The sequence below is a fragment of the Cervus canadensis genome, chromosome 1, assembly GCF_019320065.1.
Source record: "Cervus canadensis isolate Bull #8, Minnesota chromosome 1, ASM1932006v1, whole genome shotgun sequence".
Taxonomy (NCBI): Eukaryota; Metazoa; Chordata; class Mammalia; order Artiodactyla; family Cervidae; genus Cervus; species Cervus canadensis.
Genome location: NC_057386.1, coordinates 37,525,802 through 37,540,050, shown reverse-complemented (window position 1 = coordinate 37,540,050; position 14,249 = coordinate 37,525,802). Strand labels below are relative to the sequence as shown.

Genomic DNA, 14,249 nt, shown 5'->3' with positions numbered 1-14,249 from the left:
TTTGGTCCCAGTATCAATGTTTAACCGGATGTGCAGGTCAATATTTACCAGAAGAGAAGGCAACTGGAACAGTGGTTGGCTGAGAGCAAAGGTCCTGGTGGGAGGGGCGGGCTCGGCTGGGCTGCCTGGAGCCGGGGCAGAGCGTGGGAGCACCAAGCGGGGCCGGAGGGACGTTGTGTACAGCAGTGAGGAGCCTGCAGAGGTAAGGGCGGGGGGGTGCCTTGGCCTGGAGCTGCCCACCTTGCTGAGAGGGTCTGGACTGAGTTTATTCAGGAGGTTTGTGACTCCCCAGCCTCCTGAGATGATGAGGAGCCAAGGTTGGGGCTTTCAGGGGGAGTCTCTTTGGGAAGTGAAAAATCAGAGGTCTTTTTCTTGGCAGGAAGATTAAAAAACCCAGGTTGGAGATTGGGGCCCTGGCCAAGGGTCCTTGTGTGGGATGCGGAGGGGGCCAGGGGTGAGAGAAGGACATTTGAGATGGGGGCGGGGTGGGGGTGTGTGCAAGACTCGCTCTGGGGCCAGACCGAGACCTGCCCATCCCCACCAGTCATCCTGGCTTCCCGGAGTCAGCTTGGGACTAGAGCGGGGGCTGAGGCCTGTGTTTTCCGTAAGTCCAAAGGTGGCTCTGGCCACAGTCATTCATTGGGCTCTGCCGTTGGGTCAATAAGGCCAGTCTCTGGCCCAGCTCACCACCCCTGCTGAGACCACAGGTCTGCCCACCCTTGTGGATAAGAACAGGCCAGCCAGAAAGGGGGGTTGGATAGGAGCTCTGGGGAGGGAATTCCAGTACAGAGCAGGCTTCAGGACAGGCCTCCCAGAAGAGGGGCCTGGGGAGGCTGACAAGAGCCATCGCTGTGTGCTGGCCTGTGCAGTCAGGGCTCACCAAGACCGAACTAGGTTGGTCTCCACAATTCATGTGGGAGGAGGAAGGGGCTTTTGCCACCATTTTACAAGATAAAGCAGAGCCCAGAGAGTTTAAGGGACACGTCCTGGGTCCTCTGCCAAGAGGCGAAGCCTGGATTCAAACCCAGGTCTGACTCACAGCTCCCGGCCTTGAGGAATGGGGACTTTTTCTGTTTGGGTAATATTTTCCGCCATGAACCAAAACACTTTCAGGGCATACAGTGTAAAAAACCAGAAAACACAAAAGGGGAAAAAAGCAGTTCAGGAGAGAGTTGGAGCAATTCGCAGCTCAGAGAGGCACACCGTGGGCGTGGGTACCGCAGCTGGCGTTGTCCCCTCTGCAGTGATGGCTCAGGGCTCCAGCTGCCCATGAGCCCGTGGGTGGGATTCCTCGGCGGGTGTGGGGGTGAGGCAGGAACAGAGCCTTCCCGTCCCGCACAGGAACATGGCGCTGCTCTGGGGGCTCCTGGTGCTCAGCCTCTCCTGCCTGCCAAGCCCGTGCTCAGCGGTGAGCCTGGGTGGAGGTCTGGGTGGGACAGGGCAGCAGTTTTGGGAGAGGTCGAGGGTCTTGGGGAGAGAGTCGGGGGGGGGGGCGCTGGGTTGAGGGAGGTCTTGGCTTCAGGGGTTCCCTCTCCTCTCCCCCTCCCTCTCTCAGCAGTTCTCTCCTGTGAGCGCCATGGAGCCCTTGGGTCTGCAGGTACTGGGGAATGAGAGGCAGGCTGGGGAGGAAGGTCCCCAGGGGCCTCCTCTGTGGCTGGTGCAGGGTGGGGGGCTGCGGGAAGGGCTGCTCTCCATCTGCTTCCTCCTTCCTTCAGCTAATGGGCGGGCAGGCCCAGGAGAAGCTGCCCCCACTTTCCCTCCTCAAGCTGGGCAACCAGGTACAACCAGGTGGGGCTGGGGAAGAGTGGGCGGGACCCGCGGGAGGAAGGCAGATCCGAAGGGCAAAGGGAGGGGAGGGTGGCAGTGAGGCTGAGGCCTGAAGGGAGAGGATGGGAGGGACCAGAGGGAAGGACCTAGCCCCCAGAATGCCATTGCCCATGTCTGGACTGAGACAAGGCCCTGCTGTCCCCAGGGGCTTTGAAGGAAATCTTCAATACAGAGCTGACCCCTTGACCCCATTGCTCCTCTCCCCCCATCTGTCCCTGCAGGAGCCAGGTGGCCAGATTGCCCCGAAGAAGGCCCCAGGAGAATGCAAGGCGTCCCCAACCCCGGAGCAGACACGCAGGCTGGCCCAGGCCATGATGACCTTCACCACAGACCTCTTCTCCCTGGTGGCCCAAAGCTCCACCAGGCCCAACCTCATCCTGTCGCCTCTGAGTGTGGCCCTGGCACTGTCTCACGTGGCACTAGGTACTGGGGCAGCAGACCAGGAGAGCTGGGAGGCCAGTAGGAACTCGCCTCCTTCCCCAGAGCTTACTAGCAGGCGCTTCCTCCATCAGGGTCTCTTGAAAGTTTGTTAAAAACACAGATTCCTGTCTCCGTGAATCAGAGTCTCAGGGACTGGGTCCAGGATGGGCCTCTGGTGATTTTTATGCAAGAGTCTGGCAGTTCCAACGTCTCTTTTGGACTGGAGGGTCTCACAGTGGGACAGAGTCCAGAGAGGGAAGGCGATGAGATGAGGTCACCCAGACTGGCAGCAGCAGAGATGGAAGTAAAACTTGGGTGTCCTGACCCTCAGGAGGTGGGAGGAGACAGTGTGGTCTCATGGGCATACTCATTGTCGGTATTCAAGGGGGACAGGAGCACTTCCCTGGTGGTCTAGCACTTAAGACTCTGCGCTTCCACTGCAGGGGACATGGGTTCAATCCCTGGTCTGGGAACTAAGATCCTGCAATGCTGCAAGGCACAGCTCCCTGCCCCCCTGCCCCCCGCAAAAAAAGATTAGGAAAAGATGTGGGGGTGGGAATGCCCACTGCTGCTGTGTCCTCCCTGCTCAGGTGCTCAGAACCAAACGCTGCAAAGGCTGAAACAGGTGCTGCACGCAGACTCAGGGCCCTGCCTCCCCCACCTGCTCAGCCACCTCTGCCAGGAACTGGGGCCTGGGGCTTTCCGGTTGGCTGCCAGAATGTACCTGCAGAAAGGTAGGTTGGGTGATGGCAGACACTCCCTAGATAGCTAAGTAGTGCTCTGGGGTGGACAGGGTGAGGGAGACGGGCATGGGCTCAGGCGGTTGGTCGGAACACTGGTGGCTCTGGAGCCCAAGTCCTGGCAACAGCCTGCGCTCCCTTCTGTGTAGGATTTCCCATCAAAGAGGACTTCCTGGAACAATCAGAACAGCTATTTCGTTCAAAGCCCATGAGCCTGACGGGAAGGAAGGGGGAGGACCTGGCAAACATCAACCAATGGGTGAAGGAGGCCACGGAGGGGAAGATCGAGGATTTCCTCTCAGATCTGCCAGATGACACAGTGTTGCTTCTCCTCAATGCCATCCATTTCCAGGGTGAGCTCCTCCCCTTCTTGGGTCCCTGCCTGCAGCCCCTACCCCTGCCCTGTAGGCAGGGCCAGGCTGGGAGGCGGCGGGGAGGGTAGGAGACAGGTCACAGTGTTGCTGGGAGGAGGCCCAGGAGCTGGATGGGACTTTCGCGGAGAGTTCCCTAGGAGGAGCGCATGGCAACCCACTCCAGTGTTCTTGCCTGGAGAATCCCCACGGACAGAGGAGCCTCAGTCCATGAAGTCGCAAAGAGTCAGACACGACTGAGCGACTAAGCACAGCACAGCCTAGGAGTAGTAGTAATAGCAGCGTCAGTCATGTCCAGCTCTTCGTGACAGCATGGACGGTAGCCCGCCAGGCTCCTCTGTCCATGGGATTCTCCAGGCAAGAATACTGTCTTCAGAGGATCTTCCCAATCAGGGAACTGAACCCGGGTCTTCTGCATTGCAGGCAGATTCTTTACCGTCTGAACTATAGGGAAGTCCTCCCTAGGAAGAAATGAAGTCTAAAAAAACCTGGGGTGATGGGGGGATGTTCCTGGGAGCAGAGCAGGGTAGGGGGAATGGAAGCCCAGATTCTGCAATCGCTCCAGAGAAGACACCTCAGATCACCTGGGTATCGCCTGGCACACCACTGCCTGGTGCCTTACCCTCCACCTTTTGTCCCTTTAATGGGTGCTGGGTGGAACGGAGAAGAAGCTGGTAGTGTAGACCTACCTTGGTCCCAGTCTAAACGGCCCTGCCCTCTGTTGGATGCAGGCTTCTGGAGGAGCAAGTTCGACCCGAACCTCACACAGAGAGGCACTTTCCACCTGGACGAGCAGTTCACGGTGCCGGTGGACATGATGCAAGCCCTCACATACCCACTGCACTGGTTCCTGCTGGAGCAGCCTGAGATCCAGGTTACCCTTGACTGCTCAGGCCGGGCCTGGGTGCTGGGAGGTGGGGAAGGAACTGTGTAGCTGTGGGCCACCACAGGGCTCAACAGTGTACCCCACCTTCCTTGCAGTCTTGTCACTGGGGCAGGTGGCTCTGAAAAGTCTCTCTGGGCCCTCACCCAGGGGGACTGAGGCTTGAGTCTCTTTGAGGTTCATTCATTGGGCATTAGCTGTGTGCAGACTCTGTCCCAGGCACTGTGGTTCAGTGGAGAACAAGGAAAACCAAATCCAGAGAAGACACACAGTGCATGAGCAAACACAGATCAACAGGATAATTTCAAAGAGTCGGGGGAGGTATTTTAGCTAGAGTGGTCAGAGAGCCTTCTTTGAGGAAGGGACACTGTTGAGACCCCTTTGGCTGTGGAGATTCATTTCAAGGACCTGTGGGTTGTGGGGCAGCACAGGGCCTCAGCAACCCGAAGCCTTTGAGATGCGACTTGAGCTCTCACGCATGCTCCTTAGAAGGGAGGGTCTGATTGGGAAAGCTTCTTCAGCTTCCTGATGGAGCATTCTGATTAGAGAGAGTGCTATGCCTGGCTATCTCAGGTGCAGCCTCCCTTGCTCCTAGCCTAAACATGGTCCCCTTGGCCTGAGCGAGCACTGGTCCTTGGGCCAGTCAACTGAGATGGCAGTGTTGGTTAATTTCACAAGGCCACAACTGAGAGGGGCTGTGGGCAAGATGGGCCCCCTGGAACAGTGTTCCGGCTTCTCTCCAGTTTACCCTGACACATGGACCGTGTGGTTCACTTCCCCACCAGTGCCTTTCCTGCTGTCCTCCCCACCAGGCTGTGTCCTGCCCACACTTCCTTCACCCTTTAATTTTTAAAATTTTTTGTCTGTGCTACTTGGCATGTGGAATCTCAGTTCCTCAACCAGGCACTGAACCTTTGTACTGGAAGCACGAAGTCTTAACCACTGGACCACTAGGGAAGTCCCTTCCTTCATCCTTTAGTCTCCATCCTTTGCCCTCCTTGGCCCTCCTTTTCCTCGAGCCCTCTGCAGGCCGGCCCAGGCAGCCAGATGCTGGCACTCCCCCTCCCACCAAAGGGGTCCTGCCCCCTGGGTGCTCTGCCTGGAGCCCGAGGAATCACATCCACTAGGGCCTGTGGAGCCCACTGGTTTTCACCCTTCTATAGCTGCAGAAACTCCCATTCACATGAAATCTTACCCCAAATCACAGTATAAATAGGCAGCCAGGCAAGTCACTGTTGGAGGAGAAAGGAATAGAGAGGGTACCACCCTCCACCAGGGAAACCTGGTCCATTGCACACAGGGAGGAAGCGAGAGGTGGACACCGGGAGTTCCTCATCCCGAGTCATGGGTTGGCTGGCACCAGAGGAAGAGAGAAAACCACCATTTATTGAGTGAGCACTGCCTATGTGCAAACACTCTGCTAGAAGCTTTAACAGTGTATCTCTTTCCGTCACATGTCAGTGGGCAGTGTGGGCAGGTAGTGTTACTCTGCCCATGAGGAAGTGGAGCCTCAGGGAGGGAGGGCCCCCCTCCCCCGACACACCTGTGAAGGATGGGCTGTCTCATAAGGGATGCTGGCCCAGCCCCCACCTGGGCCTGGGTGCTTCTGGCCCTCATGGTGTCTCCTTCTCCTGTCTGTAGGTGGCTCATTTCCCTTTTAAGAACAACATGAGCTTCGTGGTCCTGATGCCCACCAGCTTTGAGTGGAATGTGTCCCAGGTGCTGGCCAACCTGACCTGGGACATTCTGCACCAGCCCTCGCTGCGGGAGAGGCCCACCAAGGTCCAGCTGCCTAAGCTGCGTCTCAAATACCAACTGGACCTGGTGGCCACCCTCAGCCAGCTGGGTAAGGAGGCTGGGCATGGGACAGCCCCCCTCTCAGGCTAGGTGGGGCGGGTGAGGAGAAAGCTTCCAGCTGGCAGGTCAGAGTCAGAGCTAGCCTTGTATCCTGGCCTTTTCTGGGGCTTAGGGAGGTGACAGCCTGTGGCTCCTCTGTCCTGGGGAGGGGTGGGTAGCCCGGCCATTGAGGGCCTGCTCTACCCAAGGCTGAGCACTGTAAAGAATCCTGAGTGGAGAGCCAGAGTGGCGCATGAGCCTCCACGGGAAACCCACCATGTACAAGAAGCTCAGTCTTATGGCGTGGGCAGATGAGGAGTCAGGTACTTATAATTCAGCATAAGTGTTAAGATAGAAGGCTTCTCTCCAGTTCACCTGGGAGAACATCAAAAAGACACCAGGCACCTGTCTGGACTTTGGGGCAGGGAATCAGGGAAGGCTTCCTGGAGGAAGGGGCCTTTAAGCTGATACATGAAGGTTAAATAGGAGTTAACTAGCCCTCTGTGAGTTCAAGGTGTTCCCTGACCAGGATGCCAGACACTCTCCCAGGCAGGTCCAGGCAGCCTGTGGGGCAGAAGGCAGCTCTGACCAGCCATCTGCTGCCCTGGGGCAGGCCTGCAGGAGTTATTCCAGGCCCCGGACCTTCGTGGGATCTCCGATGAGAGGCTGGTGGTGTCCAGCGTGCAGCATCAGTCGGCGCTGGAGCTCAGCGAGGCCGGCGTGGAGGCGGCCGCGGCAACCAGCACAGCCATGTCCCGCATGTCCCTGTCCTCCTTCATCGTGAACCGCCCCTTCCTCTTCTTCATCCTCGAGGACAGCATGAGCCTGCCCCTCTTCGTGGGCAGCGTGAGGAACCCCAACCCTGGCGCGCAGCCGGAACGCAAGGAGCAGCAGGACTCTCCCGACGGCAGGGACTCTTTCCAGGATCACAAAGGCCTCCCCCGCGGAGACAAGCCCTTCGACCCAGACTTGAAACTTGGGCCCCCCTCGGAAGAGGATTACCCTCAGCCCAGCAGCCCCAAGTGAGGGGCTGTGGCCTCTAGCAACCCGAGTCCCTGCTTGGACCAACCTCTCAACTCGTGTGACTCTTTCCAAAAACAGCTTTGTGGGATTGGGGCTGGGGGCCTGGGGAGGGCAGTCTGGGAGAAGGGAGGAAGGGAGCCGTTCTCTTGTCTCCTCTTGGGGAGTTTGGGGTGGGGTGGCGCTGGGAGGAGGGTAGGCGTCAGGGAACCATGGGCCTTGGTCCCACATCGCTTCTTCCAAAGGGGCCCGGAGGGTGTCCTGGTTTGGGGCTCAGACAGAGGGGCAGTGGTGGATCGTTTTGTCGGGAAGGTAGGTAGTTTATTCCCTAGGGCAGCTGTGCGCCTCCATACCTGTTTATCAGAGAGGGAGGGGCAGGGAGGAGGGGACACCCTGGCCGAGGAGAGGGGGCAGCCGTCTTGAGGTTGCACAACACAGGTGGAGGTTGAGCTCCCCGCACCACTGCCTCCGTCCGACCTGAGCTGCCCAGGGCCCGCCAGCCTCCCTCCCACTGTCACCTCGGTCTCCCCGCTGGTCCTTGGAGGTCCCAACACTGCCAAGACTCCTTCCTTCTCCCCTCTGCCCCCTCTGCGCGGCATCTCAGCAGCTGAGAGGGTGGGGGAAGTGGGGGGCATTAGCTCTCGAAGGCTCTTTTGTAAAGTTTTTGTAGTGATTTTTACACCACCTGAATAAAGAATGAATGGGCCTGTCTGCTTTGATGTCATTGTTCGGGGAATGGGTGGGAGCTCCGGGGTGCTGGGGGAAGGCGGGAATGAGGCCACGGAGCAGACGCGCGGAGAACCAGGCTGGGCTCCGGGGCGCAGCCCTGCCGGTGCCACGTCTGGCCTCTGGCCGCTCGCCAGCCCTTGTCCAGCGCGCAGGCCCTCTGACCTCGCCAGCCTGGCCCTGCTTTCAGCCTGGTCCTCTCTCTGGGCCTCAGGCAGCCGGCAACAAAGGTGGCCCAGAATAGCGCCAGCCTCCTGGTTTGGGAGAAGAACTGGCAATTAGGGAGCTTGAGGAATTTCTAATTACACGCCAGCCCCCTCTGTCAGGAGCTGGCGCCCGCCAGCCAGGCAGGCGGGGGAGCAGGCGGCTGGGAGCATGGGCTCCAGCTGGAGACTATCAACGCCTGAGGATTTGGGGGAAGCGACTGGGGGCTCCCGGGCGCAGGGCTGGGGCCACACGGCTGTCCACGCGGGTGGGTGCTTGTCTGGGAGTGCAGGGAGTCTGTGTGGCAGCAGCCACTTGCAGCCCTGTGGTGCAGTGGTTAAGAGCAAGTCCCTAGGACGGGCTCCGGCTTCTAACAAACCAGCAGGGTGGGGAGATGAGAAATAAGTCAACAAGTGACATATATGGTGTGTGAGAGAGGGATAAGAGCTCTTCTGAGAAGTGAAGCAGGGAAGGCCTCCCTGAGGAGGTGACTTTGGAGCAGAGACTAGAAGGAGGTGAGGGCAGGCACCAGGGGGACATCCTGAAGAAGAGCGTCCCAGGAAGAGGAGTGGGAGCTGCCCAAAAGGTTTAGGATGAGCAGGAGATCCGTGGGGGCTGGGGAGAGAATTGTAAAGAGATCATTGGAAAATTATTGGAACAAATCGGCCAGCCCACCAGCTTAATTATCCCACTCCTGAGTTTTCTTCACTTCTGTCTATTCAGGCTCTAGCCACCATTTGGCTCTAGTCATCACACCCAGGTTCTCCCTGCTGATGCTCTGGCTGCCTTGACTGCGTCTTCTGCCCTGTAAATACTTGTCAGGTGCCTCTGCTGGGTCCAGCAGCACCCCATGCTCTGGGGCTGCAGCGATGAAAAAGCCGACAAGATTCTCCCCCGCAGAACCTAAATCTGGTGGTGGACTGGTCTAGTCCAGCAGTCCCCCACCTCTGGGATCTAATGCCTGATGATCTGAAGTGGAGTTGATGTAATAATAATAAAGTGCACAAGAAATGTAATGTGCTTGAATCATCCCAAAATCACCCCCACCCCCCTGGGTCCGTGGAAAAACTATCTTTCACAAAACCACTACCAGGTACCAAAAAGGTTAGAGATGCTGGTCTAGACAAACAAGTTAAAATTTTGGATTGAAGTATAGGGCTTCCCAGGTGGCTCAGTGGGTGAAGACTCCATCTGCAATGCTGGAGATACAGGAGAAGCTGGTTTGATCCCTGGGTCAGGAAGATCCCCTGGAGGAGGGCACGGCAACCTGCTCCAGTACTCTTGCCTGGAGAATCCCATGGACAGAGGAGCCAGGCAGGCTACAGTTCATAGAGTCACAAAGAATCAGACATGACTTAGCAACTGAGCATGCATGCATGCATAGTAGCTGAAGTGTAATGAGTTGGACACGACATAGGAATGGAACAACAACAAAAGTGTAATGAATTTGTTTCATGAACTGAGCACCCCTGTGCAACCAGTACCCAGATCAAGAAACAGTACTCACTCTCCTAACTCCTGATAATAGACTAGTTTCTCCTGGTTTTGAACTTGAAATAAAAGAAGCATGCAATCCGTGCTCCCTTGTGCCTGACTCTTTTTCATTCAACCTCCTGTTTGTGAGATTCATCAGTGCCATGTGGATGGCAATTATTCACTCCCTGTGGAAGACTTTAATTGAGGGGCGCCATGGTCTGAAGTAAGCTCTGGAAGGCTCATTTGGCTGTTGTGTGAACAGACATCGAGGGACAAACGCAGGAGGAGGGAGGCTGGTTAGCAGGCAAGAGTCGAGTCGTAGGTGGCTTGGCCCAGGGTGCTGGCTGTGGAAATGCAGGGAAGTGATCAGGCTTCAGGTATATTGTGCAGGTAGATGTTACAGAATTTGTGCATAGATTGTACTGGAGATGAGGGAAAGGAGAGGCTCGCTGATGTGGGGTTCATGATTCAAATCCCCGATTTTTTCCTTGAGAAGATGAGATTTACTGAGATGGGAATCTGAGTGAGGGACAGACTTTAGGGTTGATTGGAGATGTCCATTTTGAACATGACTGAAATGCTATATTAATACAGAGCGACCATATGTCCCAGTGTGCCCGGGCAGTTCGAGTTATGTCTGTGGTTCCAATTTAATTCACAGCACCTATTTTTGAACTTGGAAGTGTTTGGATGATGAATTATATGCTCCTCTCACTTGCTCGACATCCATGTGGTTATGTCAAAGTCAAGGCTGGAAGTGTGTATTTGGGAACATACCGATGCTTTGAAAGTCACAGAACTGGCTGATGTCACCTAAGAGGAGATGGAGATGGAAAGAGAAGAAAGGGGGTCCCAGAATCAAGCCAGCAAGGAAGATGGAAAAAATGGGGCTTGTGAGATGGAGAAAAATAGGAGGATGTAGGGAGTCAGGGTTTCAAGAAGGAGGAAGAGTTGGCTGCCTGCAGCCAAGCAGAGATGTCTGCTCCTTTGACAGCAGTTTCAAAGGAGAGCTGGGCACAGAAGCAAGTTGGAGGTTGAGGAGGGAAAGCGCTAAGGCTGTGCAGATGCAACGGTAAATAGCTCTGTCCCATGTGGGTGGGAGGGAGGATGGAGAATTGGACAGTAGCTTTAAGGGATGCGGCAATAAAGGCAGTGCCTTTAAACAGGGGAGTAACAGAGGTTGTTTTAAGGCTGTGGAATGGTCCTTCAGAGAGGGGTACATTGATTATGCAAGAGCGGGGCGACCTATACAGTGCTGCTGTGACATTCTTGCTACGTCCTTGCTCACATATGCAGTCTTTTTGGCTCAAACACTTAGAAGTAGAATAAATGAGTTGTGGGTTTGTGTTTTCTATCTTTCACTGCCGGGGCTGCCACATACAGTCCCTATTACTATTATTTTGAAATTTTGGCTGCTCCTGGTCTTTGTTGTGGCAGTGGGCTCAGTTGCCCTGCAGCATGTGGGCTCCTAATTCCCCGACCAGGTACTGAACCCGTGTCCCCTGCATTGAATCCTTTTTTAAAAAAAAATATTTACCTTGGAGAAGGAAATGGCAACCCACTCCAGTATTCTTGCCTGGGAAATCCCATGGATAGAGGAGACTGGAAGGCTACAAAAAGTCGGCTGTGAAGAGTCAGATATGACTGAAACAACTGAACATTCCCACATACACTAATGTATTATGTTAAAAAGATAAAACAAAATTGAAAACCAGAAAAAAAAAAAACTTATTTGGCTGCGCCAGGTCTTAATTGGGGCACGCAGGGTCTTTTAGTTGTGGCACACAAACTCTTAGTTGTGACATGTGGGCTCTGGTTCCCTGACCAGGGATTGAAACCGGGTCACTAAGTGTGGAGTCTTAGCCCCTGGACTGCCAGGGACGTCCCATGCTAAATACGGTTATGCACAACTTTGCCGTTTGTTGCCAGATTGTTCTTCAGAGGGGTTGTATCAATTTACATTCTCATAAGGAAGGCCCAAGAGATCCTAGCTGTCCGCATGCTTACCAGTACTTGTATTCTCAGACATTTCAGTTTAGCCCATCTGAAGAGTGTGAAGTACACTCATCAAAGTATGGTTTTAATTTGCATTCCCTTGATTAGCTGGTGAAAAAAACATCTACTCATAAGTTTATTGGACACTCAGGAGTCTTCATCTGTGAATTACCTGGGCCTGTTTTTCTGTTGAATTGTTTTTATTTATGTTTTTATTGATTTGTAATTATTGCTCTGTTACAGTTAGTAATCTTTTTTGTCAGTTATCTGTGTTACAAACATTTTCTCTTCGTGTGAGGCTTGTCTTTTCATTTTGTTTTATGGTACCTGTTCACGAGAACAAGTTTTTAATTTTAGTGCCAAATTTATCAGTCTTTCACAATTTGTGCTTCTTTTGGTCTCTTGTCTAAAAAAGCATTCCTATTCAGAGATCACAAAGAAATCCATCTATACATTTTTCTAAAACATTTACATTTTTTTCCTGTTGTGTATTTCTGTTTGTACTTGTTTTTTTTTTTTTTTAATGGAAGAGAAGGAACGAGTGGCTTTATTTCTTTGCCAGGCAAAGGGGAAACACAGTAGGCTAGTGCCTCAAGAACTGTGGCCCCTGAATTTGTTTTTTAAGCCATTAAAATTATCTTTGAAAGGATTATTATTATTATTATCTGTCTCCAGGGAGTGTGGACTCAGGTGACTAGAGATCAGAGTGAAAAGAAGACATTGTCTTTAGATAGTTTTGAGTTTTGAACATATGAACAAAATATCTATTCAAAAATTAGTGAATAATTTAAATAAAAATTCATTAAAAAGGTGCTACAAAAACAGAAATTGTTTTTCAGAAACACTTAAATCTCTAATGTACCTACAGTTAATTTTTGCGTATGGTGTAAAACAGGGATCCAACTTTAGCTTGTCCACAAAGATAGTCATGCCTTCCCATATTTCTTCCTTATTATTCTTTTATTTGGGGCTTCCCTGGTGTTCAGATGGTAAAGAATCTGCCTGCAACGTGGGAGACCTGGATTCCATCCCCGGGTGGGAAAGATCCCCGGGAGGAGGGCAGGGCAACCCACTCCAGTATTCTTGCCTGGAGAATCCCAAGGACAGAAGAGCCTGGCAGGTTACAGTCCATGGGGGTCACAAAGAGTCAGACATGACTAAGCACATTCTTTTTTAAAATTTTTTAAATTTTTTTCATTTATTTTTATTAGTTGGAGGCTTATTACTTTACAATATTGTAGTGGTTTTTGCCATACATTGACATGAATCAGCCATGGATTTACATGTGTTCCCCATCCTGAACCCCCCTCCCACTTCCCTCTCCATCCCATCCCTCTAGGTCTTCCCAGTGCACCAGCCCTGAGCACTTGTCTCATGCATCCAACCTGGGCTGGTGATCTCTTTCACCCTTGATAGTATACTTGTTTCAATGCTGTTCTCTCAGAGCATCCCACCCTCGCCTTCTCCCACAGAGTCCCAAAGTCTGTTCTGTACATCTGTGTCTCTTTTTCTGTTTTGCATATAGGGTTATCATTACCACTTTTTAAATTCCATATATATGCGTTAGTATACTGTATTGGTCTTTATCTTTCTGGCTTACTTCATTCTGTATAATGGGCTCCAGTTTCATCCATATTATTAGAACTGATTCAAATGAATTCTTTTTAATGGCTGAGTAATATTCCATAGTGTATATGTACCACAGCTTTCTTATCCATTCGTCTGCTGATGGGCATCTAGGTTGCTTCCATGTCCTGGCAATTGTAAACAGTAAGCACATTCTTTTACTTGACTTCTCCAGGCCTTAGTTGCGGCACACAGGCTCTTCCATCTTCATTGTGGCATGCGGGATCTTTTTTCTAAGTTGTGGCATATAAACTCTTACTTGCAGCATGTGGGGTCTAGTTCCCTGACCAGGGATCAAACCCAGACCCCTGCCTTGGGATCGTGGAAATTTGACTACCAGGAAAGTCCCCTTCCCATGTTCCTATGATTAGCTTATTTGTATTCATCCTTCAAAACTCAACTTAGATTCATATATATTCCAACTTTGCTGCCATGATAACCTATAGAGCAGTGCCATCCATCAGAAACACAATGAAAATCACACATGTAGTTTAAGATTTCTAGTGGTTACGTTAAATAAAGAAATAGGGGAAATTAATTTTAACAGTATATTTATTTAATCCAATATATTAATCAGGGTCAAAATTACTGCTATTGTTCACATTAATTTTCATACTAAATATTAAAAATCTAGTGTGTATTTTACATTTACAGGTGATCATAGGAGTTCTGTGGCTACCCATGGTGAGTGGTTATCATATTGGATGGCATGGCTGTAGACAGGTATCACAGAATGTGCCACATTATACTGGAAGGATCTGGGCTTGTATCAGCCTCTGTTTTTAGCCAGTGAGCTTCTGAAGGACGGGCACCAAGTCTTAATCATCTATGTACGCCTTCTCCATGTACCTAGCAAGCGATTTGAGTAGAGGTCCTCAGTTTTTGGTTGAAAGGATTGAACGCTGACTGCTTTTTTAAAAACTGGGGTATACTTGCTTTACAATGTTGTACAATAAAGTGAATTAGCTATATGTCTACAATTATCCCCTCTCTCTTGGCCTTCCCTCCCCCTGACCCCACATCCCACCCGTCTAGATCATTACGGAGCACCCAGCTGAGCTCTCTATGTTACAAAACAGGTTCCCACTAGCTGTCTATTTTACACATGGTGGTGTGTAGATGGGG

General features: G+C 52.4%; 1 protein-coding gene across 2 annotated transcripts; it reads left to right on the top strand.

Annotated features, from left to right (window-relative positions):
- The first annotated feature begins 65 nt into the window (after nt 1-65).
- Nucleotides 66-7,808, top strand: SERPINF2 (serpin family F member 2). Of its 2 annotated transcripts, none has more exons than XM_043478347.1 (10): nt 66-202; nt 1,342-1,408; nt 1,559-1,597; nt 1,716-1,778; nt 2,049-2,250; nt 2,838-2,981; nt 3,137-3,340; nt 4,090-4,232; nt 5,883-6,087; nt 6,691-7,808. In XM_043478347.1, the coding sequence occupies exons 2-10, from the start codon at nt 1,346-1,348 to the stop codon at nt 7,101-7,103; spliced, it is 1,476 nt and encodes a 491-aa protein (XP_043334282.1). In that variant the 5' UTR covers nt 66-202; nt 1,342-1,345; the 3' UTR covers nt 7,104-7,808. The 2 variants fall into 2 exon arrangements, with proteins under 2 accessions (XP_043334282.1, XP_043334277.1); XM_043478342.1 differs by having other exon boundaries at nt 1,556-1,597.
- Nucleotides 7,809-14,249: the final 6,441 nt, after the last annotated feature.